We start from the raw sequence: 26,810 nt of genomic DNA, 5'->3' as shown, positions 1-26,810 counted from the left end.
ATTTAGATTTCATTTTCTGCAAACTATCCATATCTTTTGCCTATTTTTTGCTTTAAGTGGTGGACTTCTATTTACAGTTGGCACTCCACATCCATGGGTTCTGCATCCGTGGATTCAACCAACCCCAGATCAGAAATATTTGGAAAAAAAATTCCAGGAAGTTTCAAAAAGCAAAACTTAAATTTGCTGTGCACCAGCAACTATTTATCAATATGCTGCATTTACAACTATTTACATGATATTTACATAGTATTATTAGGTATTATAAGTAATCTAAAAATGAGTTAACACACACAGGAGGATGTGTATAGGTTTTATGCATATACCATGTCATTTTATATGAGGGATTTGAGCATCTGTGGAATTTGGTATCCATGAGGTCCTGAAACCAGTCCCCCAAAGATACCAGGGGAGGATTGTATTGTAGTTCTTTATTTATTAACAAAATTAGCCCCTTTATCTACCATAATTTAACAATACATCTTTTGGAACAATTTTTCACAGCAACTTTATGTGATCTTCTTAATTGTTTTTTTTAATAATTGAAAAGCATTGTTTTTTTAATAGCTACTCCTTTTTAATATTTATTTACTTATTCAAATTTTATTTTTGGCTGTGTTGGGTCTTCATTGCTGCATGCGGGCTTTCTCTAGTTGTGGCTAGCGGGGGCAACTTTTCATTGCAATGCACAGGCTTCTCAGTAGGTGGCTTCTCTTGTGGAGCACGGGCCCTAGGTGCACGGGCTTCAGTAGTTGTGGCACTCAGGCTCAGTAGTTTTGGCACACGGGCTTAGTTGTTCCTTGGCATGTGGGAATCTTCTTGGACCAGGGATCGAACCCATGTCCCCTGCATTGTCAGGCGGATTCTTAAACACTGAGCCTTCAGGAAAGTCCCTTAATTGTCTTTTGACGGTTGTGGCCCTGCAGAAATGTTGGGACTTGATGTAGTCAGATTTGTCTGTTTACTTTTACAGCTTCTAGATTTTCTGTTATACCTAGAAAGTCATTCTCCACTCCAAGTATATAAATGCTTTCATCTTGAACTTCATGGTTTCTTTTTTGTTGTTAATTTTTTCTTACATTTGAACTTTTGATCTACTAGGATTTCATCTTGGTATGAGATATGGTATGGCTTCACTGCTATTTTTTTTTTTAGATGACTATCTAGACTCCATTTGTTGAGTTATTCATTCTTTTCTGAATGGTTTTAAATATCACATATAATAAATACTAAAACTGTTTGCTTATGGTCCAGTATTACACAATTTTATTATAGCTTAATGATCTATTTCTCTTTCAGCATTTTCCTGTTAGGTCTTGCTTGTTTGTTTTTCTATATGAAATTTAGTATCATCCTGTTTAATTAAGATAACTATGTTGGTATTATTGGAATTGTGTTCAAATTTATGACTAAATCAAGGAGATTTTGCATTTTTATGATAGCTATTCTTTCTAGCAAAGAACATTTTAAAGGAAATATGTTTTAAAGTTTCTTCAAATCCATCACTCATTTTTCTTATTAAATGTATTCCTGAGTGTTTTATCTCTTTTGTTACAATGGTGGTATTCATTTGCTAGGGCTACCATAACAAGGTACCACAGACTGGGTGGCTTAAATAATAGAAATTTATTTTCTCACAGTTTTGGAGACTGGAAGTCTAAGATCAGGGTGCCAGCATGGTCCATTGCCTCTGAGGCCTTTCTTCTTGGCTTGTGGGGCTTTCTTCTTGGCTTCCACTCTCTTAGTATTTCCTCACATGTTTTTTTCTGGTGATCTTTTTCCTCATATGATCTTTTCTCACATGGTACATCCCTGGTATCTATGTGTCCAAATTTCCTCCTCTTATAAGGACATCACTCAGATTGGTTTAGGGCTCACCCACATAACCTCATTTAACCTTAATTACCTCTCTAAAGGCCTTATCTCTAATAAATCACATTCTGAGGTACCAGGAGTTAGGGCTTCAACATGTGAATTTTAGGAGGACTTGCAACAATGGCAAATGAAAACTTTTCTTTCTTTTACCTACTAACTGATAATATATATATATATGTGATTTCTGTATTTTACTTTTTACCTAGTGGCCTTGCTTATGATTTATAATAGTTTTTACTTTATTCTCAGTTTTTCCAGGAATAAAATTATATTATTTATAAATAATAATAATTCCGTCTCCTTCTTTATAGTTTTTATACCCTTAACTCATTTCTTTTGTTTAATTGTGGTCGGTTAGAACTGTTGAAACAATGTTAAGAGTGGTGAAGGTGAATACTCTTCTTGGATTCCTAACTCTGATGCACATGCCTAGTGCCCTTGGTGCCCCCAGTTAACATGATGGGATTATTTTGTCCCCTTAAGGGCTTATTTATCTATTTGTAATTTATTACATTATTTAAAAGCCAAGGATAGATGCTTAATTTTATCAAATGCCTTTTTGGCATACCTGGAAATGATTGTATGTATTTTCCTGTTAATCCAACAGTGTGTTGAATTTATAAATCAGTTTCCTAATATTGAACTATCTTTGCATTTCTAGGTTTGGACATGACATACTCTCTGAATTTGCTGTTGAATTCTGTTTGGATAAAAATTCATGAATGAGACATATATAGGTTGTTTTATAGAGTCTGTTGAGTTAGGTACAGTGTTCTGCTTGCTTCTGCAGTCAGTTTTGTTTATGATTTTCTGTCATTTGTTTTCATTAATTTTTAAGTTTATTTAAATGGAATTGAGCAAAGTAATCTCAAGATTATTTTTGTTTTGTCCTCTAGCTCTTATTATCATTTCTGTGTATGGGTCTGTGAGTGTATGTGTGTGTGTGTTTGCTGTTTTAGTCTCTGTTTTGATCAGGCTAGAGAACTTTTTTTTTTCAAATAATGGACTTTGGGGTTTATTAATTTGTTTTTTGGTCTTAAAATTATTTAATTTCTTTTTTATCTTCATTAATTCCTTTGATTTCTTTTTACTTTATGGATGGATAATAGTACAGTTAATATTCTTAGTTAACTATTAGTCTATTAATTTGGTTATGATTTCTTGTTTTGCAGAAGTTCTAAGTTTTTAATAATCAAAACTGTCTTTTCCTTTTTTAGCTTCTTTATTTCATATTACTCTTTAAAAAGGACCTTCTGCATACCTCATTATAAAAGTGTTCTTAATTCTTTTCATACATTTATAATTTAGTTTTACTGTCTAAATTTTATTTTTCTTTATTGTTTGAGGTGGCATCTAAATTGTTTTGTTTCCACGTGGACTGCCAACCATTTCAATGTCATTTATTAATCTATTTTCTCCCCACTTATTTGAAATACTTTTATCATATACTTTTCGTAGTCTGTGAAAAATCCTATTGATCTTTTTTGGATTGCATCAACTTTATAGGATTAATTGAATTGACATCTTTAAAACATTGAATCTTTCCATGTAGAAATATGGAGTATTTATACTTAAGTTTTTTTCTATGTCCTTTGATAGTATTTTATCATTTTCTTTTTATTTCTTGTTAGGTTTATTCCTAGGTATTTTATAGTTTTTGTTGATATTATAAATGAAATTGTTTTCGTTATGTTTCTTTTCTGGTTGTAGGTGATTCATAGGAAAACATTCAGTTTTTGCATATTAATCTTATCCAACTTAGTTACTGAATCTTTTGGTTATTTCTTTTTGTTTTTCAGTTGATTCTGTTGGGTTTTCCGGATAGTCTTTTTGTCTCTTTGTTCCCAATTAATATACGTGTGTGTGAGTGTGTGTGTGTGTAAGTTTTCTTTCTTTTAAGGGTATCTTATTAAATTGACTAGCCTTATTCTCTGTAGCTCCAGAGGACAGAACTAGGACAGATGGTTAGAATGGCTAGAGCTATTTGAACATGGAAGAAGGCAACTTTATATTTTATTACAACCACTGTACTAATTATATTCATGGGATAACTAAATTAAAAGCAAATTAATTTGTTAGGTAAAGAGTAAGACTAGATGACGTCTAAGTCTAAATGATAAGTGGAAAGTATAAAGAGAGAAAATCAAGGAATAACTTTAAGAACACCTTTGTAGAGGGTAGTGGGGAACAGAAGGGTAGCAGAGCAGGAGTAGGAGGTCAACAAGAAAGTGTAATTCCTGCTTAGGAAAATAAACATGACTATGCAGTATCATAGAAGCTGGGGAGATGAAAGTTTTGTAAAGTATAAGATGATTGTCAATAACTGACACTGTAAAAGTGTTTTTTAAAAAAAGCAAGCGAACAAGAAGCCATTGTATTTGTTAATGAGGAGGTTATTTGTGATCTGCTTTAGTGATTCCTTTTTTTAATTTTTTAATTAATTTTTTTGTTGGAGGATAGTTGATTTACAATGTTGTGTTAGTTTCTGCTCTACAGCAAAGTGAGTCACTTATACATATATCCACTCTTTTTTAGATTCTGTTTCCATATATGTCATTACAGAGTACTGAATAGAATTCCCTGTGCTATATAATGGCTTCTTATTAGTTATCTATTTTATATATAGTAGTGTGTATATGTCAATCCCAATCTCCCAATTTATCCCTCCCCCTGCCTTTCCCCCCATAAGTTTGTTTTCTGCATCTGTGACTCAGTTTCTGTATTGTAAATAGGTTCATTTGTACCATTTTTTTTAGATTCCACATAGAAGCAATGTAATATGATATTTGTCTTTTTCTGTCTGACTTGCTTCACTTAATATGACAATCTCTAGGTCCATCAAGTCACTGCAAATGGCATATTTTGCTCTTTTTTATGACTGAGTAATATTCTATTGTATATATATACCACATCTTCTTTATCCATTCTTCCATTGATGGACATTTATGTTGCTTCCGTGTCCTAGCTATTGTAAATAGTGCTGCAATGAACTTTGGGGTGCATGTATCCTTTTGAATTATGGTTTTCTCCAGATGTATGCCCAGGAGTGGTATTGCTGGATCATATGGTAGTTCTATTTTTAGTTTTTTAGGGAATCTCCATACTGTTGTCCATAGTAGCTGTACCTATTCACATTCCCATCAACAGTGTAGGAGGGTTCCCTTTTCTCCACACCCTCTCCAGAATTTATTGTTCCTAGATTTTTTGATGATGGCCAATCTGACTGGTGTGAGGTGATACTTCATTGTAGTTTTGATTTGCATTTCTCTAATAATTAGTAATAATTAGTTGAGCATCTTTTCATGTGCCTCTTGGCCATCTGTATGTCTTCTTTGGAGAAATGCCTATTTAGATCTTCCACCCATTTTTTTGATTGGGTTGTTTCTTTTTTGATATTGAGCTGCATGAGCTGTTTGTATATTTTGGAGATTAATCCCTTGTTGGTCACTTCATTTGCAAATATTTTCCTCCATTCTGTGAGTTTTCATTTTGTTGATGGTTTCCTTGCCTCCTTTGTCATAGATTAGGTTACCATGCTTTAATGACTCTTCATCTGCTTCTTCTTAATTGTAGTTCTTAACTATTCTATGGTTTCTTTAATTTGTATTTTCATCTAGATTTTCAGATTGGTGAGAACACTAATTAAGCCTTACTTTTATTTATAAGTCTCATAAGGCTTTTTGAACAGCATTATTCTTAGAGTAGTAGATAATCCATAAATATTTGTTCTTTGACTTTTATGTAAATCCTAGAGGAATTACACCTTAATTACAGATTATAATTGTGATTTAAGTTCCATGTTTTGAACTTACCAGTCCAACTATAATCATGTGCCAGTTAGAGATAAAGTGTAATAAGAAAAAAAATTAAACAGAGTCAGCCTAAAAGGCGAAATAAACTAATTTATAGTATAGAAATGCAAAATGATGGCTAGAGATAAAAATATGGGCTGCTAGAATCTAGGTCTGAAGTGATTGGAGGTGGCTAGGGCATTCAGTTTCTGTGGGGTATAGAGAGATAAAAGTGTCACATGGGAGTCAGAGACCAGAACTAGGCTCACTGGTTAAAAGTAGAAATTGGAAATGGGACTCTCCTGCTCCTGAAAGGACGTTTGTATAAAAGGTGCAACCAACTGTTCCCTGAAGCTGTATTTGGTGTAAAAATACTTTAAATACTTATTTAGAGATGTGGGAGGGCCAAATTGCAATGACTCAGTACCTGAAGCAACAGTAGCTGATAATGTCTGGAGTGTGCAGTCACCAATATTAGACCTGGTTTTTAACTAGGGCCCCATGGGTACTGGTGAAGACAAAAAGAAATGAAACTAGGCAAGAGAAATGGAGGGAGTGAGGGGGAGAGAAAGAGAGAGGGAGAACTCTCTCACTCAAGATCTATAAACTAAAATTCCAAAGCACAATTAAAGAAAAAAGCTAAACCTAGAAGTACATCTAATAAAATCAACAATCAAAAGATGGATTCACTCCCAGATGAAAGTGATAAATGAATTTTTAAAGACTTATTTTAAAAATATGTGTGTTTAGGAGTCTTCAAAAGATAAATAATAAAAACCACTTTAAAAGCATAATAAATTATGATAAATTAGCAGACATGAAATAAGAATAGACAAATATAAAAACCAGTTAGCTTAGAAATGAAGTTATGGGAATTAAGTCAATAGATGGAATGAATTCTAAAGTAGACATGACTGAAGAGAGAATTAGTAAAGTGGAAAATTGTCCTGAATAGATCACCAGAATGCAGAATATGTAAGTGACAGAAAATACTCAAAATTATCTAATTATTATCATTAAAAGATATTTAAAAAATAGGTTTAGGAACTTCAATATATGTCTAATGGGAGTTCTAGAACAAGGGGCCATAAGAATGACTAAGAAGTGATAACTAAAGAGCTAATGTCTTTGAATTTTTCAGAATTGAAAACCCAACTCATCAGATTAAAAGTACACTCTGCATACTAAGCAGGACAAAGAAAAACCAATTAGAATGAGAAATATTCATTGCAACTGTAAGACAAAAGGATAGAGGCAAACTTAAAAGCTACCAGAGAGAACAAATAAATCTCCAAAAGATTATCAATTACACAGGCTTCTCAACAACAACAAAAGAAGCTAGAAGATAATGAACTAATGTCTTTAAAATGCTGAGAGATGATAACTTTATCCATCTAAACCACCATTCAAGATTGAGGGCAAGATAAAGACATTTTTGGGCAAAGACTAAAATAATTTACTTGTGGCATATTCTATCTGTAAGAATTTCTAAAGGGCATCCTTTAGCAAGAAGAGAAGAGAACCCCAAAGATAGGAGTGGGTGTACTTTTTGGCAAAGTTAATTAACTTTGTTAGTTGATAACAAAACCAATTATTTTTGTAAAGGTTGTTCTGAATTGCTGAGTAACAAGGAGTTATAGGTAGCTAAAGTGTGCTAGGAGCATAGTCTTGTTCAAGAAGATGGAAGTGCTGAATAATTTTAAGTGTAATTTTTTTTCTCATAGAACCAAGTATAAGGGGGCTTCCCTGGTGGTGCAGTGGTTAAGACTCTGCCTGTCAGTGCAGGGGACATGGGTTTGAGCCCTGGTTGGGGAAGATTCCACATGTTGTGGAGCAACTAAGCCCATGCATCACAACTACTGAGCCTGCACTCTAGAGCCCATGAGCCACAGCTGTTGAGCCCATGTGCCACAACTACTGAAGCCTGCATGCATAGAGCCAGTGCTCCACAACAAGAGAGGCCATCACAATGAGAAGCCCGCACACCACAATGAAGAGTAGCCCCCACTTGCCACAACTAGAGAAAGCCCACATGCAGCAGCAAAGACCCAATGCAGCCAATAAATAAAAAATTAATTAAAATAAAAATAAAATTTAAAAAAATAAAAAATAAAGACCTACATTTAAAAAACAAAACAGAAAAACAAGTATAAGTATATATTGTAAAGGTATGTATGTATTTATTTAGCTCCTACTATGTGCCAGACACTGGTCTAGGCTCTGGGGATAAAACCTCTGGGGGAAGAAGAACTCAAGGAGTTTACACTTTAGTAGGAGTAAACTATATATTGTTTAAAAGCAACAGTATAACCCAAACAGACTTGAAAGAAATACATTAGTAAATAAGAAAAGATACAGAAAATGTGCTGGTATGATGAAGTAAAAAAGCTGATGTGGCAATATTAATGCCACAAAATATTGTTTAAGGTGAAGAGCACTAAAAAGGTAAATTGGGCAGCTGGAGCATTTATATAACACCTAACATAGGCTTAAAAGTGGAAAATGACAGGATTGGAAGGAAAACTGATAAGCCCACAGTTTAGCATACCTCTATTAAATAGGTAAATAGAAAATTAGGAAAACACACATACCTCGTTTTATTGCACTTTGCTTTATTGTGCTTTGCAGATACTGCATTTTTTAAAAATATTTATTTATTTGGCTGCATCGGGTCTTAGTTGAGGCACGCAGGATTTTTTTTGTGGCATAAAGGATCCTTTGTTGTGGCATACTGGCTTCTCTCTAGTTGTGGCATGAGGGCTCCAGAGTGTGTGGGCTCAGTAGTTGTGGTGCACAGACCTAGCTGCCCCACGGTGTGTGGGATCCTAGTTCCCTGACCAGGGATGGATCCCGTGTTCCCCTACCTTGGAAGGCAGAGTCTTAACCACTGGACCACCAGGAAAGTCCCAGACACTGAATTTTTACAAATTGAAGGTTTGTGGCAAACCTATGTTGAGTAAGTCTAGTGGTGCCATTTTTCCAACAGCGTTTGCTCACTTTTTGTCTTCTGTGTCACATTTTGGTAATTCTCACATTACAGACATGCCTCAGAAATGTTGCAGGCTTGGTTCCAGACCACTGCAATAAAGCAAATATCATAATAAAACGAGTCATACAAATTTTTTGGTTTCCACTTGCATATAAAAGGCCCTCCTTGGGCATCCCTGTTTGCTTAGACACAACAATGTTGAAATCAGGCCAACTAACCTTACAGTGGGCTCTAAGGGTTCAAGTGAAAGGAAGAGTTGCACATCTCTCACTTTAAATTAAAAGCTAGAAGTGATTAGGCTTAGTGAGGAAGGCATGTTGAAAGTCAAAACAGGCCAAAAGTTAGACCTCTTGAGCCAAACAGCCAAGTTGTGAATGCAAAGGAAAAAAGTTCTTGGAAGAAGTTAAAAATGCTATTCTGGTGAATACACTAATGATAAGAAAGTGAAACAGCCTTATTCCTGATATAAAGTTTTAGTGGTCTAGATAGAAGATCAGACCAGCCACAACATTCCCCTAAACCAAAGCCTAATCCAGCACAAGGCCCTAACTCTCTTCAATTCTATGAAAGCTGAGAGATGAGGGAGCTGCACACGAAAAGTTTGAAGCCAGCAGACGTTTGATTCATGAGGTTTAAGAAAGAGGCTATCTCCATAACATAGAAGTGCAGGGTGAAGCAGCAAGTGCTGATGTAGAAGCTGCAGCAGGTTATCCAGAAGATCTGGCTAAGATAAGTAATGAAGGTGGCTGCACTAAACAACAGATTTTCAATGTAGACAAAACAGTCTTATATTGGAAGAAGATGCTACCAGGACTTTCATAGCTAGAGAGGAGAAGTCAATGCCTGGCTTAAGAGCTTCAAAGGACAGGATGACTCTCTTGTTAGGCACTAATGCAGCTGATAACTTTTAAGTTGAAGCTAATGTTCATTTACAATTCTGAATTATGCTAAATCTACTCTGCCTATGCTATAAATGGAACAACAAAGCCTGGATGACAGCACAACTGTTTACAACATGGTTTACTGAGTATTTGAAGCCCACTGTTGAGATCTACTGCTCAGAGGAAAAAAAAAACTCCTTTGAAAATGTTACTGTTTATTGACGATGCATCTGATCACCCAAGCTCTCTGATGGAGATGTACAAGATTAATGTTGTTTTCATGCCTGCCCACCCAACATCCATTCTACAGCCCACAGATCAAGGAGTAATTTCAGCTGTCAAGTCTTTATTATTATTTTTTTTTCATTTTTTTTTTAATTTATTATTTTTGGGGGGGGTACACCAAGTTCAATCATCTGTTTTTATACACATATCCCCATATTCCCTCCCTTCCTTGACTCCCCCCCCCGAGTCCCCCCCACCCTCCCCGCCCCAGTCCTCTAAGGCATCTTCCATCCTTGAGTTGGACTCCCTTTGTTATACAACAACTTCCCTTAAGTCTTTATTATTTAAAAAATACACTTCTTTTGTCTTTTTTTCTCTTTCTTTTTTTGGGGGGTGGGGGGCATGCCATGCAGCTTGTGGGACCTTAGTTCCCGGACCAGGGATTAAACTTGGGCCACTGCAGTGAAAGCGCCGAGTTATAACCACTGGACCCCCTGGGGAATTTCCATAAGAAATACACTTTTTAAGGCTATAGCTGCCATACATAGTGACTCCTCTGATAGACCTGGGTGGTCAGTGGAAAACCTCCTGGAAAGGATTCACCATTCTAGATGCCATTAAGAACATTCGTGGTTCATGGGAAGAGGTCAAAATATCAACATTAACAGGAGTTTGAAAGTAGTTGATTCCAACCTTCATGGATGACTTGGAGGGGTTTAAGACTTCAGTGGAGGAAGTAACTGCAGATGTGGTGGAAATAGCAAGAGAACTAGAATTAGAAGTGCAGCCTAAAGGTGTGACTAAATTCCTACAATCTCATGATAAGACTTTAATGGATGAGGAGTTGCTTCTATGAGCGTTAAGAAAGTGACTTCTTGAGGTGGAATCTACTCCTGGTGAAGATGCTGTGAAGATTGTTAAAATGACAGCAGAGGATTTAGAATATTACATAAACTTAGCTGATAAAGGAGTGGCAGGGTTTGCGAGGATTGACTTCAGTTTTGAAAGAAGTTCTACTTTGGGTAAAATACTATCAAATAGCATTGCATGCTACAGAGAAATCTTTCATGAAAGGAAGAGTCAATCGATGTTGCAAACTTCATTGTTGTCTTATTTTAGGAAATTTCCACAGCCACCCCAGCCTTCAGTAGCCACCACCCTGATCAGTCAGCAGCCTTCAAAATCGAGGCAAGACCCTTCACAACAAAAAGAGTAGGACTCACTGAAGGCTCAAGTTATGGTTAGCATTTTTTAGCAATAAAGTATTTTTTAATTAAGGAATGAACATTGTTATTTAAACACTTAAAAGTAAATATTGCATACTTAGTGAATATTGCATACTTACTCGACTACATTACAGTGGAAACATAACTTTTATGTGCACTGGGAAAAAAAGTAATCCCCATGACTCACATTATTGTGGTATTTGCTTTATTGTGGTGAGCTGTTACCAGACTAACAATATCTCTGAGGATGCCTGTGTAGATTTGAACAACATAACTAATAAAGTTGATCTAACACACATAGAAAATGTTGTACCCAACAAATAGTGAGTAAGCATTATTTTTCAGCACACAGGGAATACTTTTAAAAATGGACTGTGTCCTAAATCACAAAAGAAGTCTCCAAAATTTAAGATAAGCAGAATCTAATAGACCACATTCTGTGACCACAATAATTAAACTTGAGATCAACAATATAAAGAACTTTTTAAAAAACTCATTGAATAGAAACTAAAAAATTCACTTATAAATAACTCATAGGTTAAAGGGGAAGCTTGAAAGCAGCAAAGTAAACATGAAAGTAGGTAGAAGGAAGAGCATGTTAAATATAAGAACAGAAATTAATAAAGTGGGGGGAAAAGATGAACACTTTCCTAATTGTATATTGTGATGACCAATGATGTGATGGGCAAAACTGGTCAAAAAGAATGGAGGTATTATTTGAGCCTCCTCTATTCCTATTCATGGTTTATTTCCTATATTAGTGATCTTTTTCTTTAGAAGATATCCAATATGAGCTAATAAGAAAACTATAGAACTCAAAATATAGAGTGTAAATTTATTGCTAAATTTTCAGGAGTGCATCTTTCCCCATATAACAAGAAAATTAACTATAGAACTGTATAAGTAAAAATATCAGATTTGTACAATTATTTTACTATTTATTTTAAAGATTTTATAATGGCCTTTAATAGAAATTTCTATTTATATATTTAAGATATTTTTCTTTGTCTTCTTGTAGGTTACTCAGATGAGTCGTCCAGACCTGATTCTTTTTCTGATGAAATACCTGATGGCTCTCATCGTTGGTATTCCTTCCATTTTTTGGGTTGGAAGCAAAAAGACATGCTTTGAATGGGCCAGTTTTTTCCATGGTCGTAGGAAAAAAGAGTAAGTTGAAGTAAATTATCATGGTGTTCACAAACTTCACGTTTACATAATTTTTTTGTGTTGCCTATGTTAAAACAATTTGGATTTGGAGGAAGTATTGCAACAAGATTGTAACCTCAGCTGCCACCAGTTATGATTAAATCTAAAATCAAAGCTAAAAACTTATTCAGAAAAGATAGCCAAGTAGAACCAGGTTCAAGACCTATTCCTTACTAATTCAGAATATTTGAGGGAAGGCCAATCTTTATTTTTTTAAATCCAACTTATAATCTTAAAATTAAAAACAAATTAATGCTTTTATATATATATTCTTATTTGATATTCTTGACAATTTCTGTGAGCACTGGTATGTATTACCTTCTGTGTTACAGAGGAGAAAACTGAGGCACAGAGAGGTTAAGTGCCTTGGCTGAAGTCACACAGGTATTAGATTAGACTTCCATTTCCAATTGTCCATTGTTCTTTCAAGTAACACCATAAATTATTTAAAGAGGTAGCACGTTATTCCATTTTCATGTAGTACACGTTAAAGCCCAAATAGTAAAATGATATTAGTAGCTAAAATGAAATATGTTAAAGAAATTATTTTAATTCATAGTTAGGCATATTAGAGTGTCATGGTAAAATGTTATGGTAAAATATAAGACTTGCCAAAGCAGTCTTCTGAGGGCATATCTGAGGAATCTTTAATTTTTTGACCCCCATAATGAATAAAACAAACAAAACAAAATAAGACCATGCAGTATTCACAAAAGGACAAATGACTTAAACTTTTTACTAAGTGTAAATCTTATATGTATACTGTATTTGAATTATCACAAATTCTAAATTAATGGAGTCCATATTCTTATGATTTTACTTAACCTAAGTTCCATGGAAAATGGATTTGGGGTGATAGTCTGTAAAACTCTTAAGATTATATTTAAAATGTTATTGTGTCTTATATGGGTTAATGTACTTTTTTTTATAAAACTTAAAGTACTGCATTAGCAGGGTCTGTGTTTTCTAAAGTACCAGTAATTAGCAGCTTCTGTTACACAGATTAGACAGATTTTTAAAAATCACAGTTTTAAAATATACATTTCTTATTACTGTATCTGAGAACCACTGCTAGTGATAGCGGATAATGCATTTTTCCTTTAAATATAGTTTCATAGGGCAGAGAAGGAAAGAAGGGGAAAGATTAATGCAACGACAACAAAAATATATTTCCTAGGAATTCATCCTTTGAGAAAGTCTTTGACAAATGCTTACTATATGCCATAAACTATTTTGGGATGCCAAGAATTCAATAGCAAACAAAACAGGCCATGCTCTTCCCTTTTGTGAAACATCTTTCCTTGGGGAATTTATCTGTGTATTCTTTGAAATTTTTAAATATATTTCAATCACAGTAAAACATAATTCTAAGGAGAGGGTTTGAATTAAACATTCCTGGTCGCCTCTGGACCACATACCAACAATTCTGTTGTATTAGAAGCTCCAGATAAAGCTAAACCCAAGCTACTCTTTTGGGGAATCATCCTAGTTATTTGGGGGATCATGGTTGGGCCAGAATCCTTTTGAAACTGGTTAGAATTCCCAAGAACCCTTCTATTTGGTTTTCTGGAACCATGGACCACCCCCCATCCCAACCCAACAAAGTCATTGTGACCCTCTAAGCTGGGACTGTGCTCTGCGCTAGAGTGCCACTCCTTGAGAGTGTGAGCACCTTACAGCCATTTCTAGCATTTGTCTGGTTGAGCCTTCGAAAAGTGACTACAGAGTAATCATAATTATGGTTACCAACTTATTGAGCACACTTAATACTCCAAGCACTGTCCTAAGCATTTTACATATTGTATAATTAAATCATTTAATCCTCTAAACAACCTTGTGAGAGAGATCATCATTTTACGGTTAACAAACTGAGGCATAGAACCAAGGTTTAATAGCTAGTGAATGATAGAACTGTGATTCAAACCCAAGCAGTCTGACTCTAATCTCTAGTCTTTGCATTTAACCCCTCTGTTATACTGTGCTGTCAAAAGACTGGCTTCTAAAATTATACCAATCAAATTAGTGTTCTTCCTCTGAGTGAAGCCACATTTAAGACTGTGCTTATGCTAATAACTCTTATACTGATTGAAATATTTTTAGAAATCTTCTTTTGGAATTATCTGGGTCACATCACTTAATCTCTCTGGACCTCTGTTTTCTTATTTGTAAAATGAGGGAACAAACCTTCATCATTTGAAGGTGGATTAAATTTTTGAAGTGACCAGAAGTCAGTTTGAACCAATTTTTAAAAATAAGTTTAGAAAATAAAATCAGCAATCCAGAGTGACCTGGGATGTATGTATATATGAATAGGGCCATTGATGGCAGAAGAACAAATGTTGTTTTAACTATCTTTGAATTATTCTTTCTTCTGTCTAGTTTTTGACATTTTGTTTTCAAGATATACGTAAACATTATGTTTTATCCTTACTTTATGATTGTCTTTGAAACCATTTAAACTTAAGTTTGATTCCCAACTGTTGTTTTGTTATATGACTTTGGAAAGTCTGTTAATCCCTTAGAACCTCAGTTTCTTCATCTGTAAGATGGAGATAACAATATTTGTTCTTAATGGATATCTCACCCATCTTAGAAGTATCTTTTTAGGACTTACTCTCCTTAATAAAAACATTATTAAGAAATATTAAAGGGAAATATATGTAAAATACCTAGCACAGTACGGGTACTCAACAAATATTAGTCTTCTTTCAGCCCTTCTACCCCAGCACTAAAAATAACACCAGCAATAACAATGATGCCCCTTTTCTAATTTGAAAACTTAGAATATCTGCACTTTCTCAATTTATGATCCAGTCTTTACATGTTGTAGGGTTTTTTTTTAATGAAATTATCTAATTTTAACTTTATGTATGATTCTCATAGTCACTTATTTATACAAACTGAGACACTGACCTTTGCAACTATTTAATTGGCTCTTTCATTAATTACCACTTTGTCCATCATCATAAACATCTGTCTGCTTTTAACCCTTTCATAGCAGTTAAAAACTTTTGCTCTGGAAATAATTCATCCCCTTAAGTCTTTTTTCCTAAGCCTTTAATATGTCTGGGAATTAATTGTATGTTTGCTTAAATGAATTTTTCATGTTTTGTTCTAGTTATGATCATTCATGTTTATTCCAGCGCTAGACAACTGCTTCTGTCATAGTCAACTTGTAATCTTAAACACCTGCTCTTACAATTTAAAAAATGTGTCTGTGCCATGATGAGGCCTCCACTACTTCCATAAACCATGCAAGAAAATAATATTTCTACTTTATAGTAATACCTTTGTAGTTTTTCAGTGTCCTTGAGAATGATAAATTTCTTTAGCTGAAAGGAACTTTTTAGAAATGATGGCATTGTATACCTTCATTTTATAAAGGAGGGAAATTAAGAAAAGGGGATAGTGACTTGCCTAAGATCACATATTTATTGATAGAGTTGGAACTAACATCCTGATTTCCTTATTCTAATATGAACCTCTTTCTATCATACCACTTTTAGGGGACAGATTGACACAGATTTTTGCTATATTCTCTCTTCTGTTAACAATGTTACCTTGTATCTGTCCTAAAGACATTATTTGGGGAGCAATTAATTTCAAAAATAACATCAGTTTGTCAAAAAGTATTGTTTTTTGGTCTGTAGGGATGTTAGCCTGTATCTTAAACTTAGTATTTTGTTGTCTAGGATAGTGAATGAGAGCCGACAGGTACTCCAGGAACCTGATTTTGCTCAGTCCCTCCTGAGGGATCCAAATACTCCTATTATAAGAAAATCAAGAGGAACTTCCACTCAAGGAACATCCACACATGCTTCTTCAACGCAGCTGGCCATGGTGGATGATCAGAGAAGCAAAGCAGGGAGTGTCCACAGCAAAGTAAGCAGCTACCACGGCAGCCTCCACAGATCCCGTGATGGCAGGTGAGTCTTATTGGTAGCTTAGTTTATTTCATGTACTGAATTGAGTCACACGGCAGCAGAAGGCAGAGTAGCCCATTCTGAAAAAGAAGTTGATCATTATTAACCTTCTTGAACTTTGCTAAATACAGTTGTCGCAGATTATGGTCCGACTTAATGTCAGTCAGAAGAGTTTAGAGTTGAGACTCAGTGCAGCAAGCACTATGGAGTCATTGAAGGATATTACTGATCAGGGAGAAAGCAGAGTAAAAGTGATTATTTTAGTTGGATTAATTTAGCAGACAATTATGGAATACCTGCAATGTCAGGCATTGTGCTAGGCTCTGGGATTACAAAGATGATTTAGGCATGATCTTTGTTCTTAATAAGCTCAAGAAAGATAGTGTAGTCATTATTTGTGTTGTGGTTAAAAGCATGGGGTCTGGAATGATAAGCGTCAGTTTTCTCATCTGTAAAATGGAAATAGTAATAATATCTGCCCCTTTAGCAATGTTGTAAAAAATAAATGAAATAATATACCTAATTGCTTGAAATGGTGTCCATCTCAGTAAGTGCCTGATATCAACTTTTATTATCATTATTATAAGTTAATAATTAAAGTAAAATGCAAATACAATGGTATAGTCCAGAGGTTGGCAAACTTTTTCTATAAAGAGCCACATAGTAAATAACTTTAGGCTTTGTGGGTCATATAGTCTTTGTTGCAGCTGTTCATTTCTGCTGTTGTAGCATGAAAGCAGCCACAGACAACATGTAGTCAAAATGGGAATGGCTGTGTTCCAGTGAAACTATTTACAGAAATGGGAAGGGGCCCGATTTGACCAGCAGGCCATAGTTGGCCAGCCCCTGTTTAATAGCATGGACGAGCGGGCGATTAATTCTGGCGGGGAGGGAGATGGGAGAAAGCTTCACAGAGAATGTTTGAGAGTGGGCTGGATGTGCTTTCTTGTTAAATTTGATGGTGGAGACAGAATTAGAAGCTTCTTAGGAGCTCTGCAGTAACTCAGTTGAGAGATGAAGAAGGCTTATGGAAGAACAGTGGCAGTGGCAAGAGAGGAAGAGGTGATCTGAAGAATATTTAAAAAGAAGAAATGAAATGATGGGAGTTGGTGATGGATTAGAAGCAGTTGGAGAGAAGAAATGTGCCAAAGGTTTTTGCTTTTTTGTTTGTTTATTTGAAGATTTCTAGTTTGGGAAACTGAAAGAATGAAGGTTATAATGCCTGAAATTCTATGTTCACTTTAAAACATCTCTGTTTCTACAGCTGTCCTGTATCCTTCCAATCTCATTCCAGCCTTTCTCTCAGTCTTCCCTGTCCTCCTAGTATAGGATATGATTCCTATACTTACTCTTTATTTAGACCTTCTGGTTCGTCCTCTGAACTTGCTTTCTTTCGCATTCTAACTTGGTCAGCTACTCTATGTTTTAAAAAGGAGCAGCCTTTCTTTGTCTATGATATATTTTCTTTTATCCATTTCTTTTTCTTTTCCTTGCCAGATTTTTTGAAATGAATATTTCAAATGTTTCCTTTCTACCAATTCCGTCCTTCACTCTTGTATTTCTAGTCTTTTTCACCTTCTTACCCACTTCTAACATCATCAATGATCCGTTTTTTAACCACATTCAAAGATACTTTCTCTTTCCCGCCTTTTCCTTCCATTCAGCACTCCTAAATGAAAAGCATTCTTCTAAGTGCTAGGAACACAGAGATGGAAGACAGAAGAGTAAACAGTCAGTTATAATATACTTTAATGGGTGTAATAAAATCATATACAAGGTGCTTTGGGATTCCAGAGAAGAAAACCATTTAAGTCACTGTGGAAAGTCTCGTTCACAAACAAGGCAGCACTTTAATTTGAATAGGATTCAGGGGAGGCAGTTGGAGATTTCAAACAAGGAAACAGCATATGCAGAGGCAAGGAGGACACCAGGCAGTTAGGTACCAGGGCAACTGTTGGAGGTGAAACATGCTGAGGAGCTTGGAGTTTCTTCCCTTACAGCAACGAGAAACTATTAAAAGACTTTGAGCATTGGGGTGACAATATCAGATCTGGATTTTAGGAAGATCATTTTGACAACAGCATAGGAGAGGAAATTATAAGTAAGCCCAGTTGGGAAGTTTCTGAAGTAATTTAGAGGTCTTATGACACTCATAAAGAGGGAGGAAATCAGAGAATCTTTCAGAATATGCTTTAACACCACCCTCCATGAACTGACTCTCAGCATTATTTAATGTTTGACATTATTAGCCTCATCCTTTTCAATAAGGAATGAATAGCTATAGTACAGCTCTTATGCTTGTGGCATCCTATGTATAAAAAGTTACATAGAAGAAAGCTAAAGTGTAATTTCTGCATTCTAGGCGAATATAACCTTATGGGAAAGATATACATAAGAACCAATTAAAAAATAATGCAAGCCAGCATATAATTAAAACAGTGAGTGTTAAAGATGATCAATGTTATAGAACTTCAGAAAAGGGGAAGATCAGATTGGCTCATGAAAATATCTCAGAGGAGATAAATAGGGTGAGTGAATGGTAATACAAGGTAAGTTCATACTGAGTAGAGACTTTCTGAAGGCAATTAAATATAGGGAGAGTTCAGCCTCTGTAATCTGAATGAAATTGGAGTTTAGATAAGAAAGTTTGTAATCTTTAATATAAGGTAGTTGGTGGGGGCTTCTCTGGTGGTGCAGTGGTTAAGAATCCACCTGCCAATGCAGGGGACATGGGCTCAAGCCCTGGTCTGGGAAGATCCCACATGGCATGAAGCAACTAAGCCTGTGTGCCACAACTACTGAGCCTGCGTTCTAGACCCTGCACGCCATAACTACTGAGCCCATGTGTCACAACTACTGAAGCCTGCGTGCCTAGACCCTGTGCTCCGCAACAAGAGAAGCCACTGCAATAAGAAGCCCGCGCATCTCAATGAAAAGTAGCCCCCACTCTCGGCAACTACAGAAAGCCCACTCGCAGCAACGGAGAACCAATGCAGCCAATAAATAAAAAATAAACTAATTAATTAATTAATTTAAAAAATATATATATATAAGATAGTTGGTAATTAAAATTGTGAGATAGAATTCCTTGAATCTTAATAAAAAAAAAGAACAGACCAAGAACAAGACCTTGGTAAATACAGTAATGATACCAGTACAATAAGAATAGTCTAGCATGTGATTCAGAGAAAGTGCTTATAGACATATGAAGGAATCTATGAAAGTATAGTGTCATGGAAACCAGGGGATAGATTATGACCTCCTGTAATGGCCTTTCTTATCTCTCTGCTTAATTAAAATCAAACTCATCCTTTAAGGCCTGCTTAATTCCCATATCCATGACAGTTAATTAATTACTTTTTAATCATTTTTTTTGGTATGACCTATTTTCAGTACGGTTGTTTTTCCTGGGCTAAGTTTGCAGTTTCTGGAGAATGTGAACTTGGTGACAGACATCTGTATATTCCCCCACAGTATCTAGCCCGGTGCTAGGCATATGTATATTAGGAGACAAATAAATCTATCAAACAGCTTTAGAAATAATGTGGGCATGCCATCTCATGGAGATTTCTTTCTGCGTCAGTTTTTAAGTTTACACGTTAATGCTATATTTTGGCCATGGTTTTCTCGTCATCTCATGGTGTCTAGGCTATGAGATCACTTGTATGCACACATACCTGCTTCTCAGTATCACTCCAATCCAGACTCCTTGATAGATAATTACTGATCTCAGTGCTATGTAAAATAAAATAGACAGGTAAATATACCTACACATGTATGCCAACTTCAAAGAATAAGAAATTGGTAGTTAGATGAGAGGATATAGAAAAGGAAGTGGATGAGTAGGTAGGTGGAGGTTTGAGAATGAGTGGTTAGTTTGATAAGTAGGTGACATTTTACTATGTAGTTGAATCCTAATTATCCATGGGCAGGTGGTTCATATTCTAGAATTTTGTGGATAGCCATGTATTTCACTTAAATAATTAGACATAAAAGTATTTTTAGTCTTATTCATTAAATTAAACTCAAAGATTTAGGTTTCATTTCAGAAAATACTCAATTCATATTTTTGGTTACTTTGATATCTTTCCTAGAACACTGCATCATATTTTGCTTTTTTTCATTTGCCATATTTATTTGAAATAGATAGGAAGTCATTGAGAGGTGAAAGTCTCCAAATTAGCTCACAAATCATATTTGGAAAAATCTTTCACTCAGTTTAGGGCAATAATTATTATGTAAAATAAGTGTTAACTAGAATAAGAAGCTCATTCTGAAATATTTTTATTTGCAAACATTGTTTTACCAAAACTTGAAAATCAAATTTAAAACCTTTGTGTTCTGAATGTGAGGTCATTTAATAAATAAGAATTAAGTGCTCTTTTATCCATTAACATGAGGAATTTAAAAAATATTTTAAATGTAGCTTTTTATTCTTAAATTTTCTTTTTTGCTTTATTCAAACTGGAAAAGAAGACATGCTTTCTTTTAAAATTTTAAAAGAACTTTTTAAACTCTATGACCTAATTAAAACATTATTTGACAAGCACTGCTATAAAACTAGATCACCTCAGTAGTATAGGAATCAATCTTTAAAATCTTTAAATTTTACAAATGATTCATATTGAGTCATGAAATTTGTTGTAATTATTAAATGAGGGAAATGATAAATTAATGCTTTTTACAGCCAATAGGTCTTCAGCTGCTTGTGATTAGTTCTTTTGATGACTATTTAAAAAAGGAATAAAAAAAAAGAATGGCCTGCTACCATTTCATTTTTAGAAATACTATCTAAAATTTAATGTATTAAATTATATTTAGTTGTTTTCTTTGATCTTTGTTATTCTAAATTAAATACTTTTTACAAAAAGGTGTATAGTATGTATGAGTGTGAGTTTTCTTACCTCTGATGGGGGCTCAGTGAGTCAGAATTTCAACAAAAAATAAGTTAACAGCTCCCACTGCTTCCTTTCAAGATTAGCAGAATGATGGAGAAGACTGCCTGCAATAAGCAATATAGCCCACTTGACATACTCAAAAGCTGTGTCTTGGGCTAGGAATAAGGAGGGAATTTGCTTTTGCAGGAATGTGGGTTACAAAGTGTTAGGAGGTTGTTACTTGTGTATTTAAGTTGATGTAGCTTTTATGAAATAGCATCCTCACAGCCTCAAGCCCTATTGAAAAGTAATTAAGACCATTTACAGGTAGTTAATTCAGCTGTTAACTGGGCTGTTTGGAAAGAAGCTGTCCACACTTAACGTTGCTTGCCAGTTCCCTCACTTTTTTTTAAGGTTACGCTAATTTCTCAATTAATTTCATATACTCCCTTTTCCAATCCTAGTCTTTTAGTAAAATTGGAGTTTGCTGTACTGCTGATTATAACCATTCTTCTAGACTCCCTGGGACAATGCCATATTTCTTCTGTTGTTGTTCTTCCTCTCCTGGAACCCACCTCATAATCCAAAACTTATTTGAATGAGGAAAGTACCCTTACTTATCATAGCTCCAGATCAGTCAGCTCTATTTAACTTCAGCTTCTGTCCTTTTGCAAGGCATACGTTAATTCTGAGCCTAATTAGTAAATTTTCTCTCCCTTCTGTTTGGCCATTTGCATAATTCAACAGTGTAAATCATCAAAAGTTGGCTGTTACTTTTTCACTTGTTAGTTTCCTAATTATTTCACTTAATGAGTTATTTTCATGAAAATTTTTAGTGTTATTTTCTAGTGTTCTGTTACCTACTTCAGAATAAACTCTCCTATATTAGGTACACTCCCTGCAGTTACAGAGGAATGGAGGAGAGACTACCTCATGGCAGCATGTCACGGCTCACGGACCACTCCAGGCACAGTAGTTCTCATCGGCTCAATGAACAGTCACGACATAGCAGCATCAGAGATCTCAGTAATAATCCTATGACTCACATCACACATGGCACCAGCATGAATCGGGTTATTGAAGAAGATGGAACCAGTGCTTAAATTGTCCTAAGGTGGAAAACTTGTGCTGTTTAAAAAGCAGATTTTATTCTTTGCCTTTGCATGACTGATTGCTGTAACTCACTGTTGTGATGCTTTCAGTCAGGTGCCGATTATGTCCATTTAAAAGTAAATTTTTGCTTTTTATATTGCATTAAACTTGGAACATCAAGGCATCCAAAATGCTAAGAATTATATCATCATATAAATAATTCTTATTTCTAGCTTATGAAGAAATATTTGTCTGGTAAGCATTTTTATAAACCCACTCGTTTTATATTTAGAAAAATCCTAAATGTGTGATGACTGCTTTATAGTGAACTTTCATATAATATCAACTAGTTGTGAGATAACATTCTGGTAGTTCTGTTAATAAAACAAAATTTCAGAATTAAAGAAATTTTCTATGCAAGGTTTATTTCTCAGATTAATAGTAGGACTTTGTAGTTTCTTTCCACTAAGTGAAAAAGAATTGTGTTTTTAAACTGTAGGAGAATTTGATAAATCAGCAAGGGTATTTTAGCTAATAGAATATAAAATCAACAGAAGAATCTGATTAGTTTATTGAAGGCTCTTTTGAAATTATATCAAAATAATCTTTATCCGAGAAATACAGGAGTAGGATTAGCGATGGAGTAAAAGCAGAGATGGGCATTTTTCCCAGTAATTGTGCTGTTTTTATTACTTTTGTAAATATTACTTTTACTGGCTGTGTTTTTATAACTCCATATGCATGATGGGAAGTTTTTACTTTGTAGCCATATTTTCCCATGTAGTAGTATTAATTCATAGAGAACTTCATGTTCAGATATGTTCTGTGGAAGCATGTAATAAGATAAGCATCACACATTATAAGGTTTTTTGTGGTAACAATAATTACACAATGGCAAAATATTTCCTCTGTATTTGTTCTTGTATTTTTCTACAATGAGATGTGATCTTGCCAAAGCCACGAGATCTTGGTATCCAGGCCCCTCCTATCAGTGAGTTGATTGTCTGCACTTGCATTGCCCAGTAGCCAATAGGCTACAACTTTGGCCCCACACCCTTATTTTCCAATTTTGGATCATTCTTGTTTACAGCTGAAATATATATAATCTAAGTCTAAAGTGGTGATTAATTTGGGGTATTTGAAAATCATTGTAGCTAAATGAAGCATGAGTAGTCCTGCTGTGAAGTGTCTTTTAATCTTAAAAATATCAACTCAAAAATGTTTGACATTTTGTCTTGTAATATTTAAATAATTTATAATAAAAACTGCAAACTTGATTAGGCATGATATTGATCAGAAGGGAAGGAAAAATTCTGGAAAATGCTGGATGTGTTATATAGAAAAGCATATTTAAACAAGCAGTCTTCAAGCCTGACTACAGATAAGAATCACTTGGGGAACCTCTGATGCCTGACACCTTCCTCTCAGATGAGAACTGGTAGTTTTTTAATAAGCTTTCCAGGTGATTCTAATCTGCAACCTGGCTGCAGCTTGTTTTAAACTAACTTGCCCCTGATGATGATGTGATGGCATCGTATTATATCACGTGAAAATCTAGTTGGACTCAATGTTATGCTTTTATATGATTACCTGATATACAACTGGAAATCTGGACTCTGCTCCTAAAGATTCTTACTCAGTAAATCAGAGGTGATGGTAGGCCTTTAAAATCTGTAGTTGTAAAAATACCACAGGTGATTCTTATGCAAATATCCAAGAATCACACTTTAAAAAATATTCTAGACTCTAGACTCTAGAGAGGCCTGGCTTTGCCATATGCTAGTTTTTGACCTTTAACAAGTCAATTTCTCTGAGCCTCAGTTCCCTTGTTTGTAAATGAAGATAGACGATAAATACCTACCCTACAAGGTTGTCAAATAGGTATCAGATGAAAAATCATGTGAAAGCTCTTTGAAAACTGTAAAGTGTTATGAACTATAAGGGATTAATATTATTGAGGATTTAAGAGATTTGTTTGCGGGCTACCATAGTACATTCCTTGACATGTGTTTAATTCATGTGTACTTTTCCCTCTCCTTCTTTAAAACTAAAAGTACCAAGAAATTAGGTGTTGAAAAAGAAGCTTTCATCAGGCACAGAAGTCAGTTTTCTGATAATAATAATTTGTTTGCATATCATATTTTTTCTTTCAAAGTACATATTTCTTAATATTTGTTATTAATTCTTCATAAGATATAGTTAAACATTTGGCTCAATGCTTTACTTTTTCCTCCGTCTTCATTTTCTTTCCCCTTGAAACTGCAGTTAATACTCAAGTAGAGTCTGAATTCCCTCACATCTGACAGTTAGTAAACCTTTACTCTGAAGGCCAAACTTATAACAATTCATTTATAAATAAATTAGTAATTCATGAGGCTTTTGTTTGAGAATTTCTCCTGAGAACAACATGAGAAACCAAAACATTCAGATGTAAAAATAAGAAGTTAATATAGAAGGTAACAGTTTGAGCTCAAAGATGTTGTCACCCATCGCCATCTGCATTATGTTATCAATTGCCAGAATGTTAATTGGTTTCTTTGTGGGCCAAATATAAACAGTTAAGTGAACATCATTATGAAAATCTTAACTTTGTGCTTCCTGCTTTTTATACATTCATTTGTATCTTCTCTATTAAACTGTTGATATATTTGTAAATGCTATATTGGCCTTGCAGTTACTTCGGTATCTTAGTTTTGCTCCACAAAATTTACTTAATATTGTTAACCCATTGTTTTAATAATAGTATTTCATTTGGGTTGTACTATTTATAAAACTAGTGCTCCAAATTAAGGCTTTTTTTTCTTTAAAGAGACAGTTGAAGAACTATAGCAAAACAGTAATTTCAAGTCTCAACTAGCTTAAACCAACTTGAGCAAGTCTGGACAGCTTTCTTACCATATGTTTAACTTCAAGTTGTGTTGTGATTGGCATATGATAGTGTTCAGTATTTTTTTGTTCAGTGACAACTGAGAAAATAATAGTTCTCTCTGAAATGTTAAAATATAACTAAAAGGTTTTCAAGAAGTACTCCGAATTCAGCAATATTGTATTGAATTTTTTCAGTGATTAAAGCAAACAAGTCAAGACAATATTAAGCTTGAAACAATAATTAGTTTCAAAGAACAATTGATTAATAACTCAACAATTAGCAGAGGGCATAAAACATAGTAGGATTTCAATAAATATTTAAATGAAAGAATAGTTCATGTTATGCAGCTCACTTTTAACTCTAGTAGTAAGAGTCTCACTTCAAAGAAATTTGAAGAGTCTAAATTTAAACTAAGTGAAATGAAGTCTCCACTTTACTAGGATAATATGTGACAAATAATAATATGTGAATTGCACCAAATAAAGTTTATTTCACCTAGAGTAACAGTCCATATTACTATTTTAATTAGAGAAATATATATACAAACTTGTACTAACATTTTATATTAATTTTAAAAGGTGAACAGCAATTCTTAGAAGTAAGTATTTAGGTTCATGTTGGTTTTATGTGAAGATAGATCTTTGTATAGTAGTTGGGAGAATGAATATTCAAGTAAACCTTTATTAATGATGATTTTCTTCTTCTAAAAGCTGTTTCTTACAGCAGATTTATGAAAATTCTAAAAATCTCTTCAAATTAGAAAAATTTACTACATTTTAACCTACCTCATTAGCTTCTTTGTGATAATAGCTGGAAATAACTGAAGTTGTATCTGTATTGGTTTAAGCTACATCCCCATGAAATAAAAGGAACTACTAAAAAATTTTTGATAAAATAATGGATCATTAGCCTGAGCTCAGAAAATATTAATATATACCAAAACTTCATTATAGTGATATTTTTATTGCTTTTGACATGCCAAAGGTATATTTACATGTTATCATACTTGGATGACTAAGAGTCTAGTATAATGAAAGTTCCACTGGGCTGGGAATCAAAAGACCCATAATTATGTTGTAAACTGGACAGGTCATTTAATTTCTCTTAGTCACAATTTCTTTGATGTATAATGAGGATAAAGTAATTTGGGGCCTCAAAACCTACCTCACTGGTCATTGTGAGGATCAAGTGAGATAACAGGAGTTATAGTGTTCTTTAACCTGTAAGTTGCCCTACTGATAGTATTGGTTTTTGTTCGAATTTTGGGGTTACAGAAGCAAGGATAATGGTCTTCAGTGGCAAATAGCAGTAACAGCAGAATAGGCAATTAGACCAGTATTCATTTGGTACAGTCTTTAAATCAGCAAGCCAGTTAACCTTTTAAAAATGAGGTTCTTGTTCAAGAGTGGGCTATGCCCTTAGATTGTATTGGCTTTTTATTGTATATTATACCAGAATATGCTCTCAAATTTTATATGGCTGAATTTATAGGTCACTTTCAACAGAAATTTGGCGATCTCCATTATATGTTTCCTTTGATATGGAATGATATAACTACATTAGCTTGGCTTCATCAAAATTTATAAGAAAAATCTAAAGAGAAATGTAGGCCCTATTTACTTTCTTTGAGGACTTTTGTGTGCCTAATTCTTTCCAATTAAGAACAATTTCTAAAAAGCGATTACTGCAACTTTTTGGTTTTCATCATGGCAAAACTTTGTTTTAAGTGATAGTATTATCTTATTTGTATATTTGTATATATAATTTTTTAAACCTGCATAAAGTAAGGATTTCTCCATTCTTTTCCACACATAAACACACAAAAGAACATTTTTATAGAACCTACATTTACAAAG

At 34.4% G+C, this 26,810-nt stretch overlaps 1 protein-coding gene across 2 annotated transcripts in view; it reads left to right on the top strand.

Annotated features, from left to right (window-relative positions):
- FZD3 (frizzled class receptor 3) overlaps positions 1 to 24,776 on the top strand; it is an 85,249-nt gene extending 60,473 nt beyond the window's left edge. For both annotated transcript variants that reach the window (XM_057725300.1, XM_057725301.1), the window contains 3 exons: positions 12,006 to 12,154; positions 15,886 to 16,119; positions 21,883 to 24,776. In XM_057725300.1, coding sequence (XP_057581283.1) covers positions 12,006 to 12,154; positions 15,886 to 16,119; positions 21,883 to 22,096 — 597 coding nt within the window. In that variant the 3' untranslated portion in view covers positions 22,097 to 24,776. The remainder of the gene's footprint in view (positions 1 to 12,005; positions 12,155 to 15,885; positions 16,120 to 21,882) is intronic.
- Positions 24,777 to 26,810: the final 2,034 nt, after the last annotated feature.

Source organism: Hippopotamus amphibius, chromosome 2 (assembly GCF_030028045.1).
Source record: "Hippopotamus amphibius kiboko isolate mHipAmp2 chromosome 2, mHipAmp2.hap2, whole genome shotgun sequence".
In the NCBI taxonomy this organism is placed as follows: Eukaryota; Metazoa; Chordata; class Mammalia; order Artiodactyla; family Hippopotamidae; genus Hippopotamus; species Hippopotamus amphibius.
Note: the sequence above shows the minus strand (reverse complement) of the source record. Positions and strands in the feature narration are given on the sequence as shown.